Genomic DNA, 27,901 nt, shown 5'->3' on the forward strand with positions numbered 1-27,901 from the left:
AGCAAACCTGTTGTGGGTAACCTGAGTGACTCCCGGCGGGGCCGAGCGGACGGACAGCACAGACAGACGGATGCTGTTGGTTTCTCATCCTACCCCAGGATCTCACCAGTGCTTCCAGGTGAGCTGAGGCACAGCAGAGTTCATCTGGTTCATGTGCTGCTTCCTTGCTTTGACTATAAAGTTCGCATCACCCCATTGATTCCTTGGAAGAAGAAAAAAAAGGTTGATTAACAGCATTTGCTAAACCACGGAGTCATTTCAAGCCCGCAGCAGGTTGCCTGCCCAGACATTAGTGTCTGGAATACAGGGGTAATTTGAAGATTGCTTTCCAGATGGCTCCAAAATGCAGTGACAAGGCTTTAAACCTGCCTCCAAAGATTAAAAAAGGAGAATCACCGCTTTTCACAGAATCACAGAATTGTCTAGGTTGGAAAAGACCTTGAAGATCCTCCAGTCCAACCATCAACCCAACATTAACAGTTCCCAACTCCACCAGATCCCTCAGCGCTGGGTCAACCCGACTCTTCAACCCCTCCAGGGATGGGGACTCCCCCCCTGCCCTGGGCAGCCCATTCCAACGCCCAACAACCCCTTCTGCAAAGAAATCCTTCCTAAGAGCCAGTCTGACCCTGCCCTGGCGCAGCTTGAGGCCATTCCCTCTTGTCCTGGCGCTGGTTCCCTGGCTCAAGAGACTCCTCCCCCCTCTCTGCACCCTCCTTTCAGGGAGTTGCAGAGGGCCATGAGGTCTCCCCTCAGCCTCCTCTTCTCCAGACTAAACCCCCCCAGTTCCCTCAGCCGCTCCCCATCAGACCTGCGCTCCAGACCCTGCACCAGCTCCGTTGCCCTTCTCTGGACACGCTCGAGTCATTCAATGGCCTTTTTGGAGTGAGGGGCCCAAAACTGAACCCACTCATCGAGGGGCGGCCTCACCAGTGCCGAGCACAGGGGTGAGATCCCTTCCCTGTCCCTGCTGGCCATCATTCATCAGCTTCTCCTTGGCACACAGAAATTAAGCCCATAAAGCCCAAACCACACGTGCAGAACGCTGACTCCTGGGCGCCAAGGGGCTCCCGGTGAGGTCACGGCCACCTCACAAAGGCCCTTGGGACGCCGGGGCAACAGAAAGCGGAGACGATGACCAGAGGCCATCGCGGCAAACCCAGCTCCCAGATGTTTGGACCCTCTCCAGCTTCAGGGGAGAAAACAAAAAGCCCCGCAGGCGTCGAGGCGAATGGCCCCGGGGTTTAACGGCGGCAGGGGAGGCCTCGGCCCCGGCCCCGCCTGGGGGGAACCCGGCCAGGGGCAGCAGCACCTCCCGGCCGCTGGGGGGCGCCCGAGCGCCGCGGCGAGTTCCGGCAGCGGGTGCGCGAGGCCGGAAGCGGAAGCGTTTGTCGTGCGCGATGGCGGCGGCGGCGGTGTCGGAGCTGGGCGGTTTGGGGGTTCCCGATCCCGACGGCGGGGTGAGGCGGCGGCGTGGAGGGGGAAGAAGGGGGGGTGGTTCGCGATTCCTTCCCGGTGTCGGTGGCTGAGTGCGGGTTGTTTCAGGGCTCCTCGGGCTCGGAGGAGGAGGCGAGGCCTGGCGCGGCGGAGGCGGCGGCAGCGCAGAGGCGGGAGGAGCGGCTGCGCAAGTTCCGCGAGCTCCACATGAAACGGGTACGCGGCGGCGGCCGGAGCGGGAGCGGCTCCTGCCAGCGCTGCCGCCGCCGCCGCGCGGAAAAACGAAGCGGAGGGGGCGGCGGGGGTCGCCCGGCCCAGCTCGGGCACAGACCGGCCTGGGGGTCCCGGGGGGGTTGTGCCGTCGGGTCGCTGCTCCCATCGCATCGGCGATTCCCCGCCCTGTCAGCCCCCGTCTGGCACATACGGGTGGGGGTTTCTTTATTCCTTTGCCAAATGCGGTGGCGTCTCCTTGGTCCCCTCCCGGGCCGGGCTCCGGTGATCCACAGGGGTTCGGTTCTGTTCCCGTGAGCGAGCGTTGCCGTATGTGACAAAGCGGTTTGTTCCTAGAACGAGGCGCGCAGGCTGAATCACCAAGAAGTGGTGGAAGAAGATAAAAGACTTAAATTGCCAGCAAACTGGGAAGCCAAAAAAGCTCGGCTGGAGTGGGAGCTGAAGGTGGAGGAAAAGAAGAAGGTAAAGACACACTTACAGCTTCCCGTAACCAGCTGAGCCTCAGTCCAAGTGCCTGCAGTGGCGCCAAGCCCCCTTCATGGGGGCCAGCCAGCCTTGGGAGCTTATACAGTTACCCCCAAAAATCTATCTCCTCATTAGGCTCCTGATTATCTAAATTACTGTCCTGCCCTAGAGGTTGCCTGGGCCGATTGAGGTAGTTCTAAACTTGATGCTTGGCCACTATTTTGTTGTTAAAACTGAAGTGTTTTGTGCTGTGTCAGGAATGTGCAGCGAGAGGAGAAGACTATGAGCGAGTTAAACTGTTAGAGATCAGTGCTGAGGACGCCGAGAGGTGGGAAAGGAAAAAGAAGAGGAAAAATCCAGATCTAGGATTTTCGGGTAATGGCTTAACTATGCAGTTATCTGTGTTTGTAATGAACACCTGTGTTAGTATTTCAGCTGCGAACTGAAGAAATAAAAACCTTCACCTCGACACCATTTTCTCCCATAGATTATGCGGCTGCTCAGCTGCGCCAGTACCAGAGGTTAACCCGTCAGATCAAACCTGACCTGGAGCAGTACGAGAAGCTGAAAGAGCAGTAGTAAGTTTGATTTCAGTGATCTGATACCGTCTGTGGTGTTTTTAAATTACTAGCTAACACTGAAGACTTTAATCCTTTCAGCACATGTGTATTCTCATATACACTGTAATATTAATTAGCCTTTCAACACTATCTTAAAATGCACAGCCTCCCTGGTGATCTACCCTGCTTCTGTAGGTGAGAGGGGCAGGGGTGTAATTGAGGTTTAATTCTTCAAATTTGGCATTACCGAGTTAAATATTTTGTCAATTATACTTAAATGCGTGCATAGATTACTCCTTTCTCAGAGTAGGTTTGGGGGTTTTTTTAAGCAGCCTGGCACAGTTTTAAGAACAGACTGACCAACACGAGAAATTGTGAAGTTTGTGTTGAGGCAGATTTAGAATTTCAGTGGATTTCTGTCTCTTAGGCATGTGCTAGTGTCTCGAAATAATCGAGAGCTTGTTTTTAGTATCACCCCTGTTCTCAGGTAAATCTGGGACTCCCACAGTTTAAGTGCCTCGAAGTGTTACGTTAAGAATCCAACAGAAGCGGTGAAATCTCAAAGTGATGGATAGTTTTGTAAACTGCTGCCCCTCTGTTACTCTTGTCCAGTGGTGAAGCGCTTTATCCCACATCTGACAGTCTTCTCCATGGGACTCACGTGCCATCTAAGGAAGGGGTTGATCGAATGGTTGCAGATCTTGAAAAACAGTGAGTAAATACAAAAAAAAAGAAGGATGTGATGTAGAGAAGCTCTGTGTAATTGAATCCCCGGGATTCACCCACAGCTCCTCAAGCGCCGCTGTTTGTGTTACAGAATCGAAAAGCGTGAGAAGTACAGCCGCCGGCGGCCGTACAACGACGACGCGGACATCGACTACATCAACGAGAGGAACGCCAAGTTCAATAAGAAGGCGGAGAGGTTCTACGGGAAGTACACAGCTGAGATTAAACAGAACTTGGAGAGAGGAACAGCCGTCTGAACTGTCACCTCGGGCAAAGCACAAACGACAGCCCCGCATCTACTGAAGATTGGTACAGAGATTTAGCAGGTGATTTTAAGTTTTCTCAAAAAAAATATGTAGACCTTTATTAAGGAATTTGTAAAACCAGTTGTTATTTAATGTAATAGAAGTAATTTGCTTAACAACTTCACCTGTATATAGCTTTTACTTGCAGAAGTAACCAGCTTGTGTCATTTCACGTTACGAATAAAGACAAACTCCTATTACTCGATTTAGAATAAAGCTTGTCTTCATTCTCCAGTAGCTAAAGACTGGTAAAATCCCCCAAAATCACTTTTCAGGAGGAAGATGAAAGAACGCTTGAGGAACACATGTGACCTTGCTGTGAAAGAGCAGCTTCCCCCAGCAGCAAAACTGCCTGTTGTCCTCCTCCCCAGGAGGGCAGCGACTAGGGACTGGCTCAAGCATTTATGTTTGTTGCCACAAAATCTGCAATTCTTAGTACATTTGCCAGTCCTTTAATAGTTTTTATAGTTTAAGGAAGCTTCCAGACTGGAGGAGTCAGTTTATTTTACTAGCTCTTTCTTCTTATAAAAAAAAAATGAGTTTAACCAAATATGTGCTCACTTTCCAAGGTCTGGGTGAGCCACGGAGCTCAGTGCCCTGTACTGCTGAATTCTGGAGCTCTCAACAGTTTCAGCCTCACCCTTTGCTTACTGCCTTACACAGTGAGCCTTTGAAGAGTGTTTTTAGAACAGCCTAAATCAAAACAAGCCAGCACTGAGTCAAGGTCAGCAGAAGTGAAAGTTGAACTGAACAGGGAGCAGGGCACTGGCTTCACGCAGGGCAGTCACATACACACCCAACATAAGCTCTGTGCTGCCCCAGGGGGACCTGGGGAAGTTACTCTGGAGGTCCTGAACTAGGCCCAGCCTGGACAGGAACGATTCCAGTGTAAAGATCCGCTTTCAAAATGACACTAAAATTACCTTCTGTTGCACTTTGGCCCTACTGTTATCACAGAGACGGCTAAACCTGCAAATAAGCACTTGCAGGAGGACACTGTCAGCTTATTACCAAACACACATCTCATAGCCAGTGCAAAACGTTTATTTGCTTGAAGTAAACAGTTACACAATGTAAAGTGTCCAAAATAACAGCTACTGAGCTATTAGAAAAAGTTACCCACCTGTAAGCTCTAGTCCATTAAAGCAATACAAAAATATTTACAAATATACACAAGATTCCCATCTGTGGCTTCTGGATCACTGTGCTCTAGATCTGAAAGAGAAACCTAAGATTCCAAAATTAAGATCTCAAAATAAATACTCAGTATTAACAAGTCTTCAACCTGATCAGAAAATTTCAGATCTCACTACTGAAGTATGCGTAATGCTGCAGACAGACAGCAAGAAAAAAAAAAAAAATCAGCTAGCGTGCCCGGAACTGTGCACTTTTAGGTGAGAAGTTTAAAAATGTTTTCTTCTCCTCCTTCTTGACAGGAACCCATTGCCCATAGGGACTTCCCTTTCTGTCATCTTCTCTTGCCGGAGAAATTGCTGGTTCTTTAACAACATGGCTCGCTGGCTTCTGTAGTACTGGTTTTGCCATTGTATTCTGGAAAAAGAAATTTCCTTTAAAAATGCTACAACGAGAAGGAACGTAGCCATCAACTTCAAGGGGTTTATCTGTAGTGATAAAGTGTTTTCTTTCTAGCTCATGAGACCCGATGTCTGCCAAGGATCAATTATGTACATTTAACTGGCACAGGATTCAGGGAAGTTGCTTTTTCCTTAGTTTGCACTACTGAAACATGTAACTTGAAATAAGTTCTGGCGTAAAGTAATTCTGGCAGACCCTTTCGAGTCTATAGCACAGTACAGACGTTCAACACCATTTGGTGTTGAAAGGTAAACATCTATTTTAAACACACTGCTGTAATATGTTTACAGTACTCCTCCCGGAAAGCCATTATCAAAACATTAAATTCAATTTGTTACTGTTACTCAGATCTTTAATTTGGCAGCCAATGCTGGGCAAGGCCTAACACAGGAGGGACGAAGTACTGGGCTTCCTTCCTGGGCAATCACACTTACATTAGGACTGAAAGAAATGCTTCTCTGTATGGTTGCTCTCTCCATCCCACTCTTGGTCATGTCTTCTGCTGGTCTTCTGGGTTGCTAGAGAAGAGCACACACAGCTTAAGGGGGAGGACACATTATTCCGTGCAACTTAAGGCAGTTACTAGAGAGTATGAACTTTCTGGTAGAGTTGTTTCAGATATTTACATCAAAAGTAGCTGTAAGCTACTAAATATGCAGACAGATCAATGTTGAACTCAATTTGAGAAGCATTCAGTATTTTTATCAATGTCATCGTGCCAATTCACATGTCACCTGCTATCCATGCCCCAGTTACGGTTTTAAAAAGGATTCAAACGCTTCAAAGCATGGACTGCCATACAGTGGAGTGTAGTGGTGGAGCAAGTTGCATTAATTCTGCATATCCATCCTGCAGAGCTTTGGATAATGACAATAAACTTATCTGCTAGTGATGCAGGCCTCTTCTTCTGTACTCTCTCAACATCTGGAATATATTGCATATATTATGAAAGGGATGCCTGTACCATTTGTCTAAAACCCTTAGTAAATTTACTTCCATTTGAAATAGCAGTATCTGATCGATGTAACAGTTATTGCAGTTTTGTATTTATCACGAATCAGGTTAACACACCGTAACAGAACCAAACTAAAATTCAAATTCAGTTTAAGCTGCTCAAGTTTCTCCCTCCCTTAAATGCACAGCAGCTATAGCCCACAAGTCCCTTAATTACCAACAGATTTTCTTCATCATGTCTGGAACCATAGTCATGATTTCTATAAGACAGAAATAAAGTATGTAAAATGCATTGTGTGCTTGGGTAGGTACGTAATTTCTGGGAAACAGTTTGTTGCACATGAAAAGCTTTTAACAGTTAAAAAGGGTAGAAAGATTTTAAAAAAAACCCACCCATACTGTTCACTAGGTTTGGTAAGAAGACTCCTTGTTTTAGGTCAGAAACATGTGAACTATTCTTAAGTAACAGGCAACATCCTATTAGAACAACCCAAAAGAACAAACTACATCCACCTCTCCTTCCCAGCCTGCTGCTGCTGGAAAGCCTGCAGGTACTCTGTGGCTCAACCGCCTCTTAAGAGTCCACAGTACCTTCAGCTTAACACAAAGGCTATAAGTGGTTTCTAGGGTAGTTTTTAGCATTTTGGTAAATCTGAAGTTTTTGTTCAAGGGTTTGGTTCATAATCAGAAAGTCCACAGTTAAAAACTGTAAAGCACCTATGCAGACAAGTTTTAAGAAGTGTTTACCTTTCACTGAGAACACTCCAGTCCATACTTACCTCAGCTGACTCTCCAGGATCTTCATGTTCTTGTTTTTCATTTTTTATCTCTTTGGAAGGAGTAAGAATCTTCAAGCTTGCTGGCAAGACTATGTTATCTGTTCGCAGAGCTTTTGCAGCATTTGCTTTTGCAATTTCCAGGAGTTCCCTCTTGTCTACAAGGGGAAAAACAACTGTCATTCTTTTACGTTTAAATCAACATATCCCTACTCATGCAAGCCTACAAACTGCAAGTTAACTATCCCTGCGCCTATGTAAGAATCAACCGTGATGAATTTTCATCAGAACTTAGGACATTTAACTTCAGTTGAAGTGCAAAGATTATGCTCTGAACTACTTTTTAATACATTTTTGTAACTACACAGGGATTTTATTCCACATTGCCATTATCAGTTACGCTCTATAAAGCAAGTAAACGGACAAGAACTTGACTAGTTAAATATAACTTGTATGTTTTGAGGTACCTTTTTCACTCAAATGGAGAGGTGACCTACTCCGAGATCTTGTTCGTGACCTGCTTCTCCAGCTCCTGTAAGCCTCAGGATATACTGTTCGCCCAAATCCATAGTATCTTCGGCCTCTTGAACACGATCTGCTTCTCGAATAAGACCTTCTATAGTAAGATCTTCCACGAGACCATGACCTACTGCGTGATCTATACCTCGGAGGAGAGCGGTGGTACCTCCCTCGGTACCTCGTGTAGCCACGGGATCTCGACCGGCTTCTGGAGTATGAACGAGAGTGTCTTCTGTACCTTTGGGAACCATTTCTTCTAGCCCATGACCTTGATCTGGATCTGGACCGACTCCAACTCCTGGAGGAAGCCGAGGAGGAGCTACTTGAACTGGACTGCGAACTGCAAGAGGATCTGCTAGATGACCTTGTTGATGACCTATCACAGCTTCTCTTGGATCTCGAAGACGACTCTCTTTTCTTCGGTGAGCTGAGGCTTAAGTCATCCATGAAATCCGTCATATCATCAGTTTTCCTAACCACCTTTTTCTCCATGCAGGTACTTTCAGAAGCTGGTTCCGTTTTTATTGTTGTTCTGTAATACCCAGTCTCTGTTCCTGTTGTGAGTGGCGAGGGGGAAGCTAATCATTTATATGCATCAAGTCATTTGTACAGCAACAACATTATGACACACAGGCTAAAAGTTCAAGGATAATTAAACACACCAACAATTCTCATCCAGTTCATCAGCATGTTTTGCACGTGACAATTTCAAGTTTCATCATCTCCTCTCCTGTAGTCAGCCTTCCATATGAAATAAAAAAAGGCTTCAGTTTCAACCATGAGTAGTTCTGTGTGGAATTTTGGAGAGGTTTGTTTGCGTGGGTTTTAAGGTTAATACCCTTTATTTGCTAGGTAAGCACACACTTTGTGTGAAGAAGATACACATTAGTACTGTTTCTTTTCTCCAAGCAGAGTTTTCAAGGTATTTTACCTTCAATCTATTCTAAATGCAGCCTATTGCATTTACAATGCAAAACGACCATTTGCCTTCCAGATCAGTATAAACTGAATACTTTTCTTCTGCAGCTCTACAGAAGTTAAGTTTTACTGTTTCCCTCCAACAGGGATAAGAAAAAAAGTACCTTCAAGGTACAAAGCAGCCACTTCGAGATCTTGACTGTATCACATTATAAAACTATCTGAACAAAGCTCCACACATGCCAGCAGCATATTTAATAGCAAACTGCTGTTAAAAACATTCTACATAATTAGTGAAAAGTACAGCTAATGATTCACTGGATATGACTTGTAAAGGATGTAACACTTGTTAAGGTTAGATATTAATTATTAAAATGGCTGTCTCTCTAGTGGCAGCCATTTTATATCTACAAAGGTTACTGTATTCCAGGGTGTAACTGTCTTATCACTAGTACTTAAACCCTGAGTGACGTCACCACTTTACAGTTTAAGGAAGCTTGCTTTATGACAGAATTTCTATTCAGTGCTCACTAGAAACGGAAATTACCGAATAAATATTAAAACCTTCCTGAACTCGATCAAGGGTACCAGGTTCTACACGAGCTTTTAAGCAGCATTCCCCTTGCTACTACTAAAGCTGAAGTTTCACTGCTTCACCTCTAAACAAAGGCCAAGGTCACAGGCACTATACAGGGCACAGCTAAGAGGAAAAAACCGATTAATTCTGATCTCAAGCACCACCCCCACCTCCCATCGCTGACTACCGAGAGCTCACTGTGTCCTACAGCGTACGCACTGGGCACATCTCCGGTACTCTCGCACAACCGGCCTGCACCCGGCAAACCCCGCACGGGCCCCCCCGAGCCGAACTCAAAGTCGGGATTTCGCGCCAGAGGCTGCGTACGGGCACTTACCGCTGGGAGCCGCCGGGCACCCCCGGTGCTGGTTCCCGTGAGACACCAGAGAGCTTCTGTAATGAAGAGAAACGCGATTAATGGGTGTCCCCCACCCCACAAAGCGTTCAACCGAAGACGAATAACAGCCTCTCCCCTCCCACCCCCGCGGTGCCCCACCAACCGCCCCTCCAGCTCACCGGCTCCAGCCAGCCGGGCTTCCCCCGCACGGATCCTGCTCCAGCGGCGACGTCTGAGGAGACAACCCCGCTTCGTGAGTCACCCCCATAGCGACCGGCCAGGAAACAAGCCGCGACACCGCCCCGGCAGGACACAGCTCTCAGAACAGCCGCCGCCCGCTCCCGCCACCCAGCAGCGACTGAAGGCGGCCGCGAACCTTCCAGAAACCCCCCCTCCTCTTGCGCAACGCGGAACCAGAGCGCATGCGCCGGGCGGGCGCGGCGCGTGCGCATTGGCCGCCCCCCCGCAGAGGGCGCCGGGCCCTGCCCGCTCTCAGTGCGCCTGCGCGCGACCGCCCCGGTCTCATGACTCCGCCGCGGTGCATCAGCTGAGCTGCCGCGCATGCGCAGCGCGCGCCGGTGAGCCGCCGGCCGACGGTCGTTCCCCGCCCTCAGGTAAGCGGGGACGCCTGTGAGGCGCCGCTTCGGGGCGAGAGCCCTCCCCGGGCAGGGCGGGACGCTTGGCCGCCGCCTTCTCCTCTTGCTGGTGGCCGCAGCCCCACCGGATGTCCCCGGCCTCGCGCGGGCGGGGGGGACCCCCCCTGAGGGGTGGGTGCGCTGGCCGGCGTGTTGTCGCCTCCGCTCTGAGGCCGCCGCCTCTCCGGCGGAGTCCCGGGTGGGTGTTGGTGGCTGCTCTGCTCGGCCGTCCCTTGGGAAGGGGCTCTGGCTGGGGGGGTTTTAGGTACCGTGTAGCAGTTTTAACCTCCCTTGCACGCCGCGCATTGCCGCATGCCAGCCCTTGATGTCTGATGGGTTTGGTTTTGGTAAGAAATGTCCCTTTTTCTTCAGTTCTTCAGAGCGCTGAAAAATGTCAGGTTTTCTGGAGAGCTTGAGGTGCTCGGAGTGTGTTGACTGGGGGGAGAAACGAAACACGATCGCTTCTGTTGCTGCAGGAGTGCTGGTACGTACAGCTTCCCTTGGGCTGCTTTCAGGCTTTCTAGATGTAGTCAGCTGACGACGAGCTAAAAATTGTTAGCTGTTTGGGAGTTAAAGGAAGAAAAGGGATGTGTTGTCCTGTATGTCACAGCAGACTAAACCACAAAATCTGTTCTGGGTGCTTGCATCCATGTGTTTTAAGTTTCGTAGCTTCTGCTCATGTAACAACTATTGGAGAAGGTAAACCTCTGGCTTTGCATTTAGTCTTGTTCCTAAGTTGATAGCAAAATGAGTTATGCTATCAGTTTACTATAGGTTGGAGACTGTAAGAATTATTTTATAAGTTAATGTTACTTTTCCTAGAGTAACCTTATACATTGTTAAAAGGCTTGTGTCTGTATTTTAAGCTATTGTGCTTTTTCTCCTTTTTTAATAGTTTTTTACAGGTTGGTGGATAATCATAGATGCAGCTGTAAAATATCCTGAAGTGGAAGACTTCAACCATTCATACCATGCTTGTGGGGTTATAGCCACTATTGCATTCCTAATGTAAGTGTAATTTTTTGATAAGAGCTACACGCTCCTAGAACTTATTTATGCAAATAAAAGAACACATAGTCTTTAAATAGAGAAGTAACTAAGAATAACAAATCAAGTTACTATCTGAGTGTGTCATGTCTTTCTTATATTTGTTGATATTTATAGTAAGGAACCATTTTAAAAAGTTAAGTGCATAGTACAGGTCCAAGTCTTATTAGTCTTTGGAGAATTGCTTTTTAAATTTTAGCCTTGTCTCTCTTTAAAAAAAATACAAAAACCCACAGCATCATCCTTTTTAAATATGTTTCTGAGAAGTTTCTCCCACTGTTTTGTAAACACTTACTTCTTGCTTTATCTGTATTTACCCAGTTTTATCCCGTTTTGCTCGTACAGGATCAATGCGGTGTCTAACGGCCAAGTGCGGGGTGACAGTTACAGTGAAGGCTGCCTGGGACAGACAGGTACGGCGGTGTAAGCTACTGCGTAGCGATAGCACCTCAATACGAGAGAGATCTCGAGGTGCTGGAGCGAGGGCAGAGGAGGGCAACGAGCTGGGGAAGGGTCGGGAGAATAAATCCTGTGAGGAGAGATTGAAGGAGCTGGGACTGTTCAGTGTGAGGAGGAGAAGGTGAGGGGAGACCTCATCACTCTCTACAGCTCCCTGAAAGGACGTTGTGGAGAGGTTGGTGCTGGTCTCTTCTCCCAGGGGATTAGTGACAGAACAAGAGGGAACGGCTTTAAACTGCAACAGGGGAGGTTCAGACTGGACATGAGGAAAAAATGTTTCCCAGAAAGAGTGGTCAGAGAGTGGAATAGGCTGCCCAGGGAGGGGCTGGAGTCCACATCCCTGGGTGTGTTTAAGGGTCGTTTGGGTGAGATGCTGGGGGATGTGGTGTAGGGGAGAACTTTGTAGAGTCGGGCTGATGGTTGGACTCGATGATCCCAAGGGTCTTCTCCAACCTGAATGATTCTGTGATAGATCTGTGAAGCCACTAAGTCTTGGCAGAGTTGTAAGAGCAGTGTGCACGCTGTGTGTCTGTGCGTAGCTCTGGTGTGTGACAGAAGGTGCTCTGAAACACAGGCACAAAACATCCCTACGTCTTTTTCAAGGTGCTCGGATCTGGCTGTTCATTGGTTTTATGATGGCTTTTGGATCTCTGATTGCTTCCATGTGGATCCTTTTTGGAGGCTACGTTGTTAAAGGTAAGTACAGCATGGCATGTGACCTGATCCATTTTTGAAGGTTTAAAGTATTTTAAATGACTATTGAATTTTAGAACTTAGTTTTAGATAGTTTCTAGGCAGGCCCAGTTTTAATATTTTGGTTCCCTACACACCACTATTCTCTACTATCTACTATTATTGAAGTGGATTTTGTCTACTTCTAAGTCATAAACTTCCAACTCTCCTCACTAGAAACCCAGGTCTTGGTCAGCTGGGAGCTGTACTGATACAACTAAACTGCTGCAGTTATGTGGGAATAATTCCCTGGGTGGGCACTAATTCCTAGAGTAAAAATTACTGATTTCCTGCATATTGCTCCCAAAGCCTCTATGCTAAATTAGCAAAAGGGAAAAATTAATTCAAATGGCCTATTTAAATTTATACCTTAACATGTACCACAGTAACTTTTTGTGGAGGCAAGTCTTGAGAAAGGCATGAAAACTGCAGCGTATTACTCTGGCTTTCAAAAGGAGGTTAGGTCACTTCAGTAAATGTAAAGCTACTGCCTGTACCTGGAGCTGAAGTGAATTTCACACCAGTCAGGGCACGCTGGTGGTTTTAATTTTCATTATCAGCTTTGGCCTTACTCAATTCACGGGGGATTTTTGAGGAAACTAAGGTGCATTAGTTGCATAGTAGCGCTACTAATGTGCACTCCCATTTTGTATATTGTCATTATATATGAATATATATGTATATATACTCACACACACACACATTCCAAACAGGATATGTAATCCCATGTGATAATTATAGCCTGAGAATTGCATTTGAGATGCACATTTTGGGTTAGAGAACAGGAGAGGCTTCTTTTACTTGGAAGGCTAAAGGATTGGGAGGGCACAAAAGCCACTTAAGGTAAGGCTTATGCTTCTGTGTCACACAACTGAGGAACACAGATCGGAGGGGAATGCCGTGTTAGAGAATGAAAGGGGTCTGTGAGCTGCCTAGGGCCGTCTTAATTCTGTGCGAGAACAATCTGGCTTAGGCAGATTTGTCACGCAGAGGCAACAGCACCAAGAGTTTGTCATCACTTCAGCCCTGTGGCTAGTCGGGAATCCTACCTTGTAACCAGCCCCTCTGTCAAACTCAGCTCCTTACCACTGCTTCACAGTGCACAGACTCCAAATGTTCGTATTTGAATGAAACTGGTTATCTTTGCTGGCACGGCGCAGTTTAGTGTTTCTCAAACGTCAGAGGTGGGATATGCCTGAAAATGACTTCCAAAAAATTTATGGAGACTTTTTTCTTTTGTTAGAAAAACCGGTAGTATACCCAGGAATAGCTGTGTTTTTCCAGAATGCGTTCATCTTTTTTGGGTAAGACCATCTTCCTTTGTTCATTTCTTATCTAACTTGGTTTTAATTATAAAAACTGAAACTTGCTGTAGTAGTTTTTTTTTTTTCTTAAGCCCTGTTACTAGACATGTGTGAACAAACTGCTGGTAAAGGCAGTAGGTCTCTGCAATCTGTCTGCTTAAGTGTCGTTGCAGGACCAGGAACTGGATTTACAAATACTACAACTTGCTCCCTGAAATCATGTGTTTAAAATAAGAGGTATTTGATTTGCTCATTATGTACTCATGTCCCTTTATTCTGTTTTAAACAGAGGACTGGTCTTCAAATTTGGTCGCACGGAAGATTTGTGGCAATGAACACGCCTGTGGAAGTGCATTGGCCATGCTGGTTTTTTAACTGCACACTCCCAAAATTTTGTAAAACCATTTTGTAAACGGTTACCTTCAATTGTGTTTAAAGATAAAACAAGGAAAACTTAATCATAGCACTAAAAATTCTGGTTCTATTCTGGTTTTTTACTCTTGTATGTGATTTAAATGTTGTAATGTTTTTGACAAATGTAAAGTTGCTGCAAGTAACAATGGCAGTCACTTTTATGATACGATGTTTGCTACCAGTAAATAGTATAGTGGAAAATGGATGTATTTAACCAGCTGTTTCTATGAAGCTATTTACAATCCAAGACTTACTAAAAATGCTTTAGAGCAACTTTTTAACATATATTTATTAAATATTTCCTATATCTGGACAATATAACCAGTTCTTTAATTTCAAAATTTATTGGGGTGTGGCTTTTCTTGCATAATATAGAACTATGCTGCTTTGGGATATTTCCCCCCTCCTGCCCCTGAATATTTAATTCATCCTGTGGTGATAACAAGGAAGTCTCTGGCAAGTAACAACTTACTGTTGCTGTGGCTGACAGCGTAGAGGCACAAGTACAAAATATGTAGTGGCTTTAGATGGAAGCAGCTCATCTACAAAGCTTGCTGTCAACTAGTTTCTAACCACTGTGAAGAAAAAAAAAAAAAAGGAAGAATACTCTTCAGATCAGAGTTCTCTTTGGCAAAGGAGACAAGTCACTACCAGGGAAATTTTGATCCTGTGTCTGCCCCTTCCTATAGATTCACAAGAATTTGCACAAGAAATCGATGATAATAGAAATGTGGGGAGAAGGGAGGGAATAAAATATTATTCCTTAAAAGCAATCTTGCTAGAAAACAGCCCTTTGTATTGCAGATGTTTGGTTGGTTGCTGGAAAGTTAAAGTGAAAAACACAAGTTGAGCCTGGATTACACTATCACACCAGTAATAGCGCGTTAACTGTGCGATAAGGCACCTACGTAAGTGTGTGTCCAGGCTGAACGTCACCCCCAGCTGGTGGAAGCTGGAGGCAGCTGATAAATTTGGCAGATCGCTGGCTATTTGTGACCTGGAAATAAGAAAAATTGGCCCTTCCTCTGCCAGTAATTTTTCATTACTCAAAACCTGTCTCACACTTTTTTATCTGCAGGGATCTACTTTGCTTAATCCCTAATGAATGAATTGAGGTCAGCATGCATGACTGCAGTGAGCATCAAAGAACTCCTGCCTCATCTCCCAATATTGAATTTCTCCTCATTCATTTTTAAGCAAGTGTGCTGGATGAATAAAAACAATCAAATTTTGACTTTTTTATTAGGTAAGCATTTTTGAAAGAGTTTTTCTAGGTCAACTAGTTTGAAACAAAGAAGAAACACTGAGAATCACCATCCATCGAAAAACAAGGGTTCACTTGTCCAGAATCCTCTGCCCGACCAGGCCCTAGCTCGTGCACCAAAGCTCCCTGCTTGTCTCAGAGTAAAAAAACGGGGTCTTGGCCTTGGCACCGAGGACTGTTCCCTCTGTCCCTCCACTTGTCTGCACCTTCAGGGCAGCCAGAGCCTCCTGACCCCATGGTGGTGCTGACTGTCACTGCACAGATGGGCTGTCCTGAGGTTTGCTGCCAAATCTTGAGTATAAGTGAATGCCACTGATTTTACGGGCACCATCCACAAGCAGAACAATTTAACTTCTTGCTGTTTTAACTTCCAGATAGCCTGAGCCAAGTAATTCTTGATTTTTCTTTAAGCAGTCAGATAACTCCAAGAGTTCAGTCTGGGAAGATGCGGAGTTCTGGCCTTGATCCAGCTCACTCATCAAATCCTGGCTTAACAAGGCCTTCAACAGAATTAATTTTGCTTAAAAACAAGGACTTGAATGCTTTGCTAGAAAAGAGTGAGTATGCACTCCTTGAAAAGTTATACTTTAAAATACATATTTTGTCTTTTAAACTTGGGGGCTAAAAATAGTTTAAAGTTTCCAAGCATTTTGATTGATAAGCCATTACAGCAATGAGCGCAGCCAACTTTTTTGTACGTATCCTACAAAAAAATATTTAAGATAGGACCAAGCAGAAAAGCTAAATGCGTCGTAAGTTTGCATCTCTAAATTTACACCCTGTATCTTTCAGGAATAACTAGAACAGTTCATTACTAATTTTTTTGTGTCCATTGGATGGCTTTTCTGAGCCTGAGAATTGATAAGTGCTCTTTCCACCCATCATAGCTATTAATTTTCTCTAGTGACAAACAGGAAAATCTTATCTTGGTCAAATCTGTCATCTGGGTTCCTCCGTTCAAAATCCAACAGCCAAATGGGGAAACTGTGAAGACAAACATTGTTGTATCAGAACATTTTATGCATCAAATCATCATACAAGAAAAGGCAATGGAAAACTTTATTAGAAGCTTATTTTCATCCATTTCTTTTTTTCTGTAATTCAGATATAGCATCACATTCAGCACCTAAAAGTGCCAAGGCCTGTGTTTCTGCGTCAGACTGAACAGCCACTCTGCACCCATGAAGGCCAGGAGGCTTGGTCTGTTTTCATAAAAAGCACCTTCCATCTCTGGGCACCTAAGATTACATCTTACAACAAACAAGATCATTTCAGATTTAGTCCTGTGCCCACCAGTGGCTCTGACAAGCCCAGCTGAAGACTACACGCATTTATCATGTTCTGGCTCTGAATCAGCTGTAGGAACACTTCACACGTTTCAAACAGGGCATCCAAAACATACTGGGAAATGGAATCACCCCTTTTTTAACTTTTAATTCAAATACCTAGAGTTCTTCATCAAGGGCAACAAGGTGCCCTACATACTCCCACACAATTAATTTCACATTGAAACTTACCTCCCAATAAAACTGGTCTTCAAAGTACTTTGATACAGGGATGGTCTTAAACAGTTTGAGGTTTAAGATGAAACCTATTTGTAAAAACACATATATCCAATATAAATATACACATCAGGGAAAGGGGAAGATTGTGTGTAACTGGAGGTAAAACGCGTCCAAATGTAACATAGATCAAAATACAAACTCAGAACTAAACGCTTCAGCAGAGCCCCTTGACTCAAGTTGACCTTAAATACAAAGAGAGAAGCTTGCCAGGATCAAGGCTTGTGTTATTAAAAATTAATTACTCTAGGCAAAACCCCATTAAACAGCCTGCCAGATTCTAAAAATACATCAAAACTGATTAACTTCTTGCATGAAAAATGGCTGTGTATTTAAAGCAATTGGCCTTATCAGCATTGTTAGCTTGGGATTTAGATGGAAACACCTAGATTTTTAACAATTTGGTTAAACACTGAATGTTTGATTATTTTAGCTCAATGTTTTCTTTAAAAATCTGCTTGATTAGCTCAACTTAATTACACTTAAGGTAATGCAAAGGTTTCAGATCAATTAAAGCACCAAAAAAAAATCATTTTAGAGTATATTTCACAGCAATTTTCATCTGCCATTTCTCTTTTAGTCAAGACAGAATTAACAGCTATAGAAAAGCAGCAGCTGCCATAAAGGAGAATGTCACATGGGAAACACATGAGCCCTGATGATCCCAAAGCACTAGTGATCAAAGGCCTAGGGCTTGGCTGAGGCAAGCGAGCTACTGACGTTCGTGAGACTTTGCAGATTTGTACCAACTGGCCTAAAAAGTGACAAGCTCTAGATAGCATTTTTCTGTCACTAAGACAATACCCAGATGTAAAAATATTTTCATCCTCACAGATCTCCTGTCTGAAATTTGAAGGCAGCTGTTAAGCATCTGTTAAAATAAACTTCACCAATGAAAGAATGGTGCTACTACATTATTTATGTTGAAGATTTTTCTTCTTCAAAAGACTGGCTTCGAAGAGTCCCTGGCATTCATGTTTCCCGTGGCTGCTTCCACACATAATTTACCCATAGAAACACAGTTCAGAGCCCCAGTTAAACTGGCCTCTTTCCGCAAAGGGTTGCACGGACATGACAGCAGGTGCCATAAGGTGACATACCCCTTGCCTCAAGGAAATGAGGAAGGTATTACTGAACATGTTTTTCAATACTGACCTGTAATAAAACCTGTTATCAAGGCAACATCCATGGTCAGGAAGAAGGCCCAAATGTGATTCGCGACCAAATCACGCAGCCTGAAAAGCAAAATAAGCGTTTCACCTTTTACAGTTGCTGAATTTAGCAGTAAGACTGTGAATGGATCTGTATCTACACAGCATTTTACATCAAAACCTCTCATAAAAATTCTGTTATTCTCAAATGTCTCTGCAGCTGCAGTTAGATGTTTTAAGAGATCCTATCAGAAGCCTAACACAGACTCCAGAGGACATCTTTTGCCCTTAGAAACCACCACTGTAATACTAAAACTTCATTAAATTTGTTTGTTTCAATAGGAACATGATGAGAAGTGTAAGGCCCTTATGCACCACTGTGGTTCATTCCTGTGTAAACAGAAAATCAGAGAACTTGTATGACATGACATGAACTTGATTTGCAAAAATGAGATGCCAGTGTCAGATCAAAACAACCCATGGAGAATATCCTTCACTTCAACTTTTGCAGGATATCTGTCCAAGTATATTTTCCAGTTCAGTGTCCAGACTGGCGTTAGTTCAAACTGGCATTCTTGCCCCTGACTCAGAGTTAAAGCCTCATTTGAAGAGAAATGCTGATTTCTGCCCCCCCCCGCTCCCCCCATTAGCATACAAAGCTCCCCAAAACACATCACAAAAGCCAAAATGAGTCTTGAAAGGATGCACATCCCCAGCCTTCATCTCCTATGTCTGCTGTATTTAATATCAAATAAAAAGGGAGGCAGAAAACAGGACCAAAAGCTAATATTAAAGTTTTGATCCAAAGTCTGTCTGCTCAACCGTGGAAGTCTTTTTTACTGACTTTTTTGGACTTCAGAGATTATCTTAGGTTATCTGGTATAAAACGATTTATCTGTGGTGACGTTCAGGCTTTCTGTATATATGAGACCTCTTAGGGCACACTATAATAACGATTAGCTAAGCTTATTATTTAAAAGCAAGAATTTATGTACCTTGGTATATCAGTCCAGTTTTCTATTACTAAGAGAACAACCTGGGCAAGAGCTCCAAGCATACTAGGCAAGCCAAAAGTGAAATGAACTCCAGAAGTATCATGAATCTTGAGAACAGCATTCAAGCATCTCTGGGAAGAAGAGAAGTTTTAAGTGATACACTGAAACACAAGTTGATAACAGCATATTGTCTACTGCAGACCTAGAAGATGAACTTTGGTCTTGTAAGTTGCATTCCTGTGCTCTGCTCAGAAGACTTCAGGTTTCTTAGCTTTAATCTCTCTGAAAGAGAGAGGTTTCCCTTGAGGTATCCTACACCGGGAAAGAAGTTTATACAGTTAGACAAAAAACAACTTCAGGTTTTGCGTATTACCGGCAAACAGTAAGATCCTAATATGGTTATCACACTGGCAAGGAGACCCAAAATCATTGCAATCCAAGGATACTTGATACTGCGTGCTGCATAACCAACAGCGACCCCACCAGCTAGTACTGCACTGTGGATATGAGTCTGTAAAATGAAACAACAAAAGCATGGAGTGAGAATTCAGTCATCACTTACAGAAGCCAAATTATCATAGATTGCTATTCTCATGCAAGTGCGATCTCTTTAGGGTGAATTTGGGCCTCTGTATACTGTAAATTACAATCTGATAACATCATTTCTAAGTTAGAGCTTCAGTGTTCTGCTTGGGAGGCTAATGATGACTGTCAGGCTGAAAACCTGGACTTGTTTTTACTTAATAGCTATTATACTGTCAGTGTATTACTGAAGAACAGAGTAACAGGACAATTATCTTCTCCATGCAGTGATTTTCTCTCATGTCTTACCATTTTGAATTTTCCATCCTTTGTGGTCAGAGCAGACAACATGAAGGCAGTTACAGTGCTCACTGCAAGGGCAAAGTAGGTGTTGTAGATTGCTTTGCTCTTGTCCCAAAGTAGTACAGAATTGAAGCTTGGCCAGAACACCCAGAGAAAGACAGTGCCTTGGAGACAAAGACAAACGACTATCATTACCTGCTCTAAAACACAGTGAATCCATCACCAGCTGTCTCTGGAGGGCTCGAGCCCACATTTTGCATTGACTGTGATTCCTACATTGTGAACAAAAGTTAATAACTCACAACGCAGACAGCCCTGAGAGTTACCTGCTATACCAACACCTCCCCAGAACCATACCACTGTAACGTCAAACACAGCCACAGCACAGCTCTACTGGCACCTGGCTGGTCCTCCGCAGAGTTAAGGTAGGATTCTCTTTTCAAGAACACCTTTAACATCAGCTTTGTCCTATCTATCATCCCCTTAAATGCAGGTGCAGATACAAGTGGGAACAATTCCACTGTTGATTTCCAACCAATGAGCGTCCTGCCTGTTCTGAACAGGCACCGGGGGCTTGCTCCTTGGCCAAAATTTCTGCTCCTTTTCATGGAACTGTGAAATAACTGTTCAAAACCAGCTGCAAGAGAGAATGAAAGCAAGCCAAGGGGGAAGAGAAAACAGCTCACGTGGTACAAATCGCTATAAAGAAACCCAAAGTGCACTCTGGAGTGTTTTTTACCTTGGCTGCCAGTATGACTGGTACTGGTTGTCTTGCCTCCTGGCAGGGTTTGAAGAGAAAAAGAGGATGAACTGGATCATAAGAACAGAATCCTCTCTACCTCTACACTAGGAGGGCTAAAGACCAATAGCTTGAGCTGAGGTGATCATGCTTCACCAACTCAGCTATTCACAGCTTAACTTTCATGTTATTTGTGAAAGGGTTATCTACCAAATAGCTACTCCCTAGTAGCTAGGGTCCAAAAGAACAACTCACCTTCCTCCTGTGAGATCACTGCACAGTGCCACACTTTCATGACCACACAGGCTTTGCTAATAGGAATGAAAACAGGTTCTTCTGCTTCTGTGACCTGGGTCCTAATTGTCAGCATTTAGGAATCTCAGGCTCTGTGAAGTTCACTGCTCCATAGGTCACATCTTTTGGTGTGTGCACAGGGATACACACGCACAGATCAAATTCCAACCAGCAGAGGGAAGTAGGCGGCCTCACACGAAGTCAAGTTGGACCACACATGGCAACCCGCCTCTGCCCCGAGCTGCGCACAGCTCTAAGTGCACAGATGACAACTCAAACAAGCAACAGTTTCTTTTGCCTTGTCCAGTCATTATTTTTTGCCATCCAGACAACTTCCCTAGCTAACGTTCTGTTCTCTGTGCCACAGAGGTACCAGACCCTTGTGCAAATCACCTGACAGTACAATTGGAACTGTTCTTGTTCAAGGCAATTAAGAGACACAGGCTTTGTCACTATAAAGCACAATGGCAGTTACATAACAGAAATCATGATAATAAAGAAACCAAATTGCTTCTTTAAGAAAAAGAGTGGAACTCCATATATTCAGCCTATCATCACTCAGATCCTTTCTCATGTGCCTGTCTGTATCATATTCCCCACCCTTCCCCAGGCGTTTTATCTTTTCATTTACACTATTAGGCAGGGACTGCCTTTTTATATCTCTGTACAGCACCTTGCAAAACAAAACTGAGCCTCGGCCCCAGCTGGGAACTGTAAGCATTACTGAAATATAAGTAATGACCTCAACTTTGGTGCAGAGGTCCCCTGCCAATATGCCTATACAAGCCCAAAGGGGACAACTTAGCTGGGAGAGGGAACAGTTAACCTGGCACAGCCTTTATGCTGAGACTGACAAAAGCAAAGTAAGCCACAGCCGTTGCAGGAGTGGCTTATAGGCCTGGTAGGAAACATGCTGAGACTCACCAACTCTTTGTCAGAAACCATGAACCACAGCAGCAGCAGTTTCTATGCTTAGCTGCATTCAGACCTGCATTTTGGATGCGAAAGCTTTGGTGTGGTGTGGCCAGTCCCCAGAAACCTTCCTTATGTTCTCAGTGCAACCTCTTCTTCCAACTGAGATGTTAAAGCAAATGCCTTACCCAGCATTGACAATAAATCCGACTTTGGGGTACTCGCATTCTTCTCAGACACTGGCAGTGGCTCAGAGAAACGTGAGGAGGCTGCCAGACCAAAGTAGGCTCCAAACAGGTGAACATGCATCATGCTGCCATTGTCTGAAATCTATATCAACAGAATAATCAAATTTGTGGTTTATTTCAGGCCACAGGAAGCCTTTGATGCAGTTCCTGGTAGAGCTGCTCATGTAACCTCCCCATAAGCAATTTATTTTCACAGTCCCTTAGTATATGCATGAGTTATTTATGCAAGATTAACTTATCTGAATTCAATGCAGCTATAAACACACAATTCATATACAGAGAGTTTGGGGTAAGTTCACACTGTACATTAAATGCAGGTCTGACTGCTGTCCAAACTGGGCTGGTATATCATTCACACTGGGAATCTTCCAGACTGAACTGACACTGGGAGGAGGTAAAGTTTAAAAGAATTAGTGCCTTAGCATAGGTCAAGGCTTTCCTTCATGTGTTGGGGACAGTCAGGGCATGGGCAAGGCCAAATGCACTACATCCCAATCCACCAGATCAGGTCACGCTTTAAGGCCGTGAATATAGATCCAGCCAATTATACAGACACAGAGTATGCAGGGTTTGGAGTTCAATGTCCTTAAGTATAGTCCCAAAGTCAGATTTCATCTCTTAAAGAAACCATAGCCACAATCTGAGATGAGATAAAACACACAGATGTTCCTGTCAGCAGAGCACTGCCAAAGCACCAAAAGGCAACATTCCAAAGTCCCAGTGAAACTTTCCCCCATGTGCCTGGAAATCGTACTGCAGTACCTTTAGGAATGTGTTGTGCATCCACTTGCTCATGTGGAAAGCTACCATCTCCACAACTGTCATCAGACTTAACTGCACAGGATTGGTCTTTCCAAGAACAGCTCCAGTGGAGATGACCACAGCAGTCAAACTCAGAGTGGCCTTTGTTATTCTGCAACAAAAGAAAGGAAAGAAAAAAATAATTCTGTACTGGGATATCATCACAGCCAAGAAAGAAAGAATGAACAGACAGTAAAATGTACTTAAAAACCCAAAGCCTTCTAAAATGTCTGCAAATATGACTATGCTAATTCACAAATAGAACCATATAACAAGGCATTATCCTCCACAAAGAGCAATCAGCAGTTGCAGATTATTCCAATTCTAACACAAACTAATTACCTTTTCAGATCATCTTCTCTTTCGCTGCCAGGAAGGAAAAGTAATAACTCTTGTATCAGCACAGAGCATTGGACACCGAGTACAATGATCAGGAGGTTGAATCCAGTGCTGCTAAACCCGTATCTTTTCAGAAATGTCAGGAAAAAGCCAAATCCGAAAATCACCATGTGGTTGACATCTTGAAAATCTGCATGACAGAAAAGACCAAGACATCAGTGAAGTTATTAATGCAGACTGGATTTCTGGTTAAAAAAATAAATAAAAAATCACAATTAACTAAGAAGCCTTCAGATAAAAATTTGGGTGCCATTATTATATGGTACTCATAAAGAATTCCAGAGCTTGCTTTCTAATCCCTAAGTAATCAGAAGAACAATACCCTTGACCCTGAATTTATTTTTACAAAGTGATCAGAATGGATGTCATAGGGTAGGGGTTGAGGGATCAAAAAGCAAGACAGCAATAAAATTTGGACATTCATTTTTCCTGAGGTGAATTTAAAGAGCTTAAGTTGGACTTCTCAGGGAGAGTTACTGTGAATTAGTGCTGATTCATCCCTTGAGGGCATTAGGAAAGAAATGAGTTACAAAGAGAAACCTGTATGATGTCCTCATCCGGGTAGAAGGAACAGAAATAGCAGTAGAAAGAGTTTAATATGAAAACCAGCACCATTGCATAAAAGGTGGAAGCTGTCCAAAATGTAAGCTCATGGATCTGTAGCCCTGGAAGTGTCCCCCAGGACATGTTAACAGTCATATTATCATATGGTTGTGCTGGCCTGTACCTACAGTAAAATACCAAACTGCTTGTAAGTAGATCTCATTTTCCAAGCTGTAAAACAGGGAGGGTAACACAAGAATGTCACGAGGATTAATCAGCACATATTTGCACAACACTGTAAATACATTACATGCTATGGCCGTAGCATCATCTGCTAATACATTCCTTTGATCAATGAACAGAATACATCTCCAGAATGTATTTAAACCCTTAATTCCACTGTATTAACTTCATTTATTTACATCAAGCATTCAAATGGAAAATACTGCCATCCTGAATTCTTACTTTGTAGCACAACACCTTTGCATGCCAAGACCTCACAGAGGTTTTTGGTTTTCTTCACTGCAATTGCTTTCATATAAATAAATACACCCCATACACGGCAAGGCAGGGTACTTAAAGGGCAGTAAAAACATTCTACTTCTCACTAACAAATACATAAACCTGCTGAATCCCACCACTATGGCACTGCAAAATAAGAGCAAGCGTTAACCCTTCCTTTCACAGCAAGGCTTACCTGGGTAGGGAATGCTTGATATACCTTCATCATAATCTGAGAAGTAAAAGAAGACGATGAAAACAGCTTCCAGAAAAAGGATTAGCCATGGCACGCTGTTGCGGAAGTTGTGGTAATGAGAAGGCATTGTGCACTAGACTACATTAAGCACAAACACATTGATATAAAGATGTTCCAGTAAACTTCAAACCAATAGAAAAGAAGGTGTGGGGGACAGGAATAAAAACTCAGAGAGATAAAAAGCCCAAGAGGCGTCAGCTAGGAACAGTTCCTTATCTGTGACGTGTCAGGAGCCCAAACTTACCACAACTGACATGGACTGAACTCAGAAATGCTCATGAACACAGACATATCAAGCCATCAATACCACAATGCTCCAGGATACCATCCATACAGTACTTCAGGTGCTCTTGAGCCTTACATAGCCACTAAATGGCAAGTAAAGAAGCACATGGACTCATATAAGAGTAGGACGTTGAAGCTTATGCAAACCATTATTTGTTTACATTGCTTGCATCCATCCTAGACCCAACTCCCATCAGAGAAAGATCGGGGAAGGTCCTGTGGAGATTCTCCGTGTGATTCTCAGGTTGGTTTGGCTACAGCTCTACACCCATGTCCCACAACAAACCTTCTTGTACATGATGAATCCAACCCAACGCCAGAGAATCAAGACTCTCTGGACATGTAAAGGAGATGTAGCATTTTCTATGCTACTTGTAAGATCGGTCTGTTGTTTATAGCAGGGCTATGGAAACAGCTACAGTGTAGACCTTGGTAATCCCCAGGCCAGGAAGCTGCAGGCAGACAGCCCTGTTCAGAGTGCTGCAGGCTTTTAATTGAGAACCAAACCACAGACCTACACCCTCCCGATTCTTTCTTTAATTCCGACCTAGCCTTCATCCAGAAGTGTACCAACTTTTATTACCACATTGTGGCTACAAGTTACCCATTGCCTTATGGGTTCTGAGCCTTTTGGTAACGCACAGGCTTTCTTCAGTTGTTGTTTTAAAACAGGAACCACTAGAGCTGGCTCTAGTGCCACCCACATGCTCTACGTGAGCATTTTGGGCACAGGAGCAGGACTATATGGTGGAAACTATGTTCAGTATATCCCCATGCACAGATGTCATTTGCTAGGATTATTTGGCTGTGGAGGACAATTTATGAATGCATAATGTGAACATTACTATCTTCTCAGTAGTCACTGAGCTTTTGGTAAATTGAATCCTCTTTGTTCCAGTAGTCCAGGAGATTAAAGTACTGTAATTATGCCTCAGACTTTCTACTTTGAGGCCATTTCAAACTGAGTGCTGTGCTCACATGCTGGGATTTGAGATAGTAACAATGCATACAAATGGGTAGAAAGCCACCTACTGGTGACAGAAATATGGATCAAACACATATGTAGAAAAAGTCACTTGTTTTAGGACATTCCTCCTGCAAACCTAGGCTATACGGCACAGTAATAGTCTCCAAGCCATCTGTGAAAGGTTTGCATTTGTGGTGGTAACTTGCACCTTCCTCACAGGCAATATCAAATTGCTTTATCAGCTTTTACTTAGGCCTAATAAACTGTAAGTTAAGTATCCGTACCCCCATTTCAGAAACTCCTAAACCGACTTCAGAAAAATCCTGATTCATAAAGATCTACATTCAGCAACATTTTATGGGAATTCTGTGATCACGTGGCTAATTCAGACAGAACTAGAATGCCTGGTGAAATTTCTCTAGACAAGAAAAAGGTAATAGCTGAAACAGCAATTTAGAAATTTAGCTAACAGATGCAGTGTCTTTGTGCTAGTTTATAAATGCAATGTAACTAATAAGCTTTGATCTGTTTCCTGCAAGACAAACCCTTAGGACCCATACCCAGGATAAGAATGACCCAGAACTCCTTCCACCAATTTGGTATGGTCAAATGAACACAACTGGCACTTTTGACACTTGTTACCAAATCCTGTCAGCATGAAGAGTCAGGGAAAACACACCAAAGGCTAAGAACTTGACCATATTTTTCCCCCTCAGGATGACACGCCACACTGTAAACACTGATGCTCGGTTTCCAGCTTAAACTCCCTCCCAAACAGAAAGATCTAAGCTCAGTGATCTCAGACAGGGTGAAGTACAAAATAACTTTAAAATTAAAGCTCCACTACCGGCAAAACCTCCCCAGTGACTCAGCCAAGGGGACCAGAAGCCTGACATACATTCCTCTGTACCAGTTTTAACGCCATATCGGCACCTGCACTCCTCGGACTCAGCCCAGCATGGCGTGACCCTTGCTGAGGGAGGCCCGTTATCTCCCAGAGAGGCTTGGCAGGCCCTTGGCACCCAGCCCAGCTCCGGGCGAGGCAGCAAGGAAAGGCGCGGGGTGCCCCGGGCACCACCCCCAAGCCAGCCGAAGGGCGGGCGGGGGGCCGAGGCATCACTCCCTCAGGCCTAGGGGCTGCCATTGGTTTCCTCACGGTTTCCACAGTCCAAAGCAGGCCACGGGCCTTGAGGCAGGGGCTCTGCCGAGCGGCTGCCGGGGTGGGAAGGCCCAAAGCCCGGGCCCCGGGCCCAGGACCGGCAGCGGCGACGCGCGAGGAGGGGGCGGTGCCCAGCAGTGACTAGGCAGGCCCGGGCAGCGGCCGCAGAGGGACCGCCCCGCCCCTCGCCTCCCATTGGCTGAGCACCCGCCCCGCCCAACAGGCCTGCCTTAGGGACTAGCCTCCCATTGGTCGAAGGCTAGCTTCGTTCATGGTCTCTGATTGGCCCACTTCCAGCCACCGTCCGTCTTTGGGCCGATCGGGAAAAGAGAGGCCAAGTCGCCCCGCCCCTCCCCGCTTCTTGCCCCGCGATTGGACCGATCGCTCGTCACTCTGTTATATGCATTCTTTATTGGCTGGAGGCGGCCGTCAGTCACTCTGAGGGGTTTTTTTACCCTCCGGTGAGCCGTCAGCACAGGGCCGCGCTGTGGGGGAAGCACAGGCTGTCACAAGCTGCCGCCACTCACCTTTGCACCTGAGGCTTATATTTCCCTTTCCCAACAGCCTATTTGCCAGCGAGGTTGTCAATCAAGCATGAGGGGCGGTACTAAAGTGCTACGGTGACAGAGAAAATTGAGCCCTCCTTCTTCCGTTTCCGAATGGATAGCTGAGCTGTCCTTTTATTTTTATTTGTCTCTTCCATTGGGCAGTTTTGCTGTCGATTACGCCACGGGGCGGGAACCAGCCCAGAAGGACAGTAGGCGGGAGGAGAGCAAAACCTACTCAGGGATTGGCCCACAAGCCATCAATTCACGAATCCTTCTCTTTGACGGGCTTCCGCGGCCGTCAATCAAGGACATAGGCGGGCCACCCGGTAGCGTGGGGCGGGACCAACTTTCTGATGCCGCGATGGGCCTTCTCGGCCGTCCGTCTGCCTTTCTCCCCTGCCGATTGGTCGAACACGCCGCCATTCCGGCGGGATCAGCTGCTTGATTGGGCAGCGCCGAG

At 44.9% G+C, this 27,901-nt stretch overlaps 4 protein-coding genes across 8 annotated transcripts; 2 read left to right on the forward strand and 2 right to left on the reverse strand.

The window, feature by feature from the left end:
- The first annotated feature begins 1,336 nt into the window (after positions 1-1,336).
- Positions 1,337-3,929, forward strand: SYF2 (SYF2 pre-mRNA splicing factor). Its single transcript, XM_074850958.1, has 7 exons — positions 1,337-1,460; positions 1,546-1,653; positions 2,005-2,130; positions 2,391-2,508; positions 2,621-2,711; positions 3,306-3,404; positions 3,511-3,929. The coding sequence occupies exons 1-7, from the start codon at positions 1,401-1,403 to the stop codon at positions 3,674-3,676; spliced, it is 768 nt and encodes a 255-aa protein (XP_074707059.1). The 5' UTR covers positions 1,337-1,400; the 3' UTR covers positions 3,677-3,929.
- Positions 3,930-4,750: 821 nt separating this feature from the next.
- On the reverse strand, positions 4,751-9,798 carry RSRP1 (arginine and serine rich protein 1). 3 transcript variants are annotated; one of them, XM_074850956.1, is made up of 6 exons: positions 9,581-9,798; positions 9,402-9,457; positions 7,518-8,123; positions 7,054-7,208; positions 5,755-5,838; positions 4,751-5,275 (listed from the first exon to the last, which is right to left on the reverse strand). In XM_074850956.1, exons 1-6 carry the CDS (start codon positions 9,667-9,669, stop codon positions 5,090-5,092), a joined length of 1,176 nt encoding a protein of 391 aa, XP_074707057.1. In that variant the 5' UTR covers positions 9,670-9,798; the 3' UTR covers positions 4,751-5,089. The 3 variants fall into 3 exon arrangements, 2 of the variants coding, with proteins under 2 accessions (XP_074707057.1, XP_074707058.1); XR_012626459.1 differs by lacking the exon at positions 4,751-5,275 and having other exon boundaries at positions 5,755-6,244; positions 6,492-7,208; XM_074850957.1 differs by lacking the exon at positions 4,751-5,275 and having other exon boundaries at positions 5,755-6,244.
- A 115-nt stretch (positions 9,799-9,913) lies between these two features.
- Positions 9,914-14,333, forward strand: TMEM50A (transmembrane protein 50A). Of its 2 annotated transcripts, none has more exons than XM_074850959.1 (7): positions 9,914-10,015; positions 10,409-10,520; positions 10,932-11,044; positions 11,429-11,496; positions 12,146-12,238; positions 13,518-13,578; positions 13,868-14,333. In XM_074850959.1, exons 2-7 carry the CDS (start codon positions 10,428-10,430, stop codon positions 13,911-13,913), a joined length of 474 nt encoding a protein of 157 aa, XP_074707060.1. In that variant the 5' UTR covers positions 9,914-10,015; positions 10,409-10,427; the 3' UTR covers positions 13,914-14,333. The 2 variants fall into 2 exon arrangements, with proteins under 2 accessions (XP_074707060.1, XP_074707061.1); XM_074850960.1 differs by lacking the exon at positions 9,914-10,015 and adding an exon at positions 10,033-10,235.
- Positions 14,334-15,215: 882 nt separating this feature from the next.
- RHCE (Rh blood group CcEe antigens) lies at positions 15,216-27,524 on the reverse strand. Of its 2 annotated transcripts, none has more exons than XM_074850955.1 (10): positions 27,421-27,524; positions 23,126-23,312; positions 22,745-22,895; positions 21,923-22,064; positions 19,796-19,953; positions 19,338-19,475; positions 18,965-19,095; positions 17,974-18,053; positions 16,774-16,847; positions 15,216-16,240 (listed from the first exon to the last, which is right to left on the reverse strand). In XM_074850955.1, exons 2-10 carry the CDS (start codon positions 23,290-23,292, stop codon positions 16,214-16,216), a joined length of 1,068 nt encoding a protein of 355 aa, XP_074707056.1. In that variant the 5' UTR covers positions 23,293-23,312; positions 27,421-27,524; the 3' UTR covers positions 15,216-16,213. The 2 variants fall into 2 exon arrangements, with proteins under 2 accessions (XP_074707056.1, XP_074707055.1); XM_074850954.1 differs by lacking the exon at positions 27,421-27,524 and adding an exon at positions 24,423-26,983.
- Positions 27,525-27,901: the final 377 nt, after the last annotated feature.

The sequence above is a fragment of the Strix aluco genome, chromosome 26 (genome assembly GCF_031877795.1).
Source record: "Strix aluco isolate bStrAlu1 chromosome 26, bStrAlu1.hap1, whole genome shotgun sequence".
Classification (NCBI taxonomy): domain Eukaryota; kingdom Metazoa; phylum Chordata; class Aves; order Strigiformes; family Strigidae; genus Strix; species Strix aluco.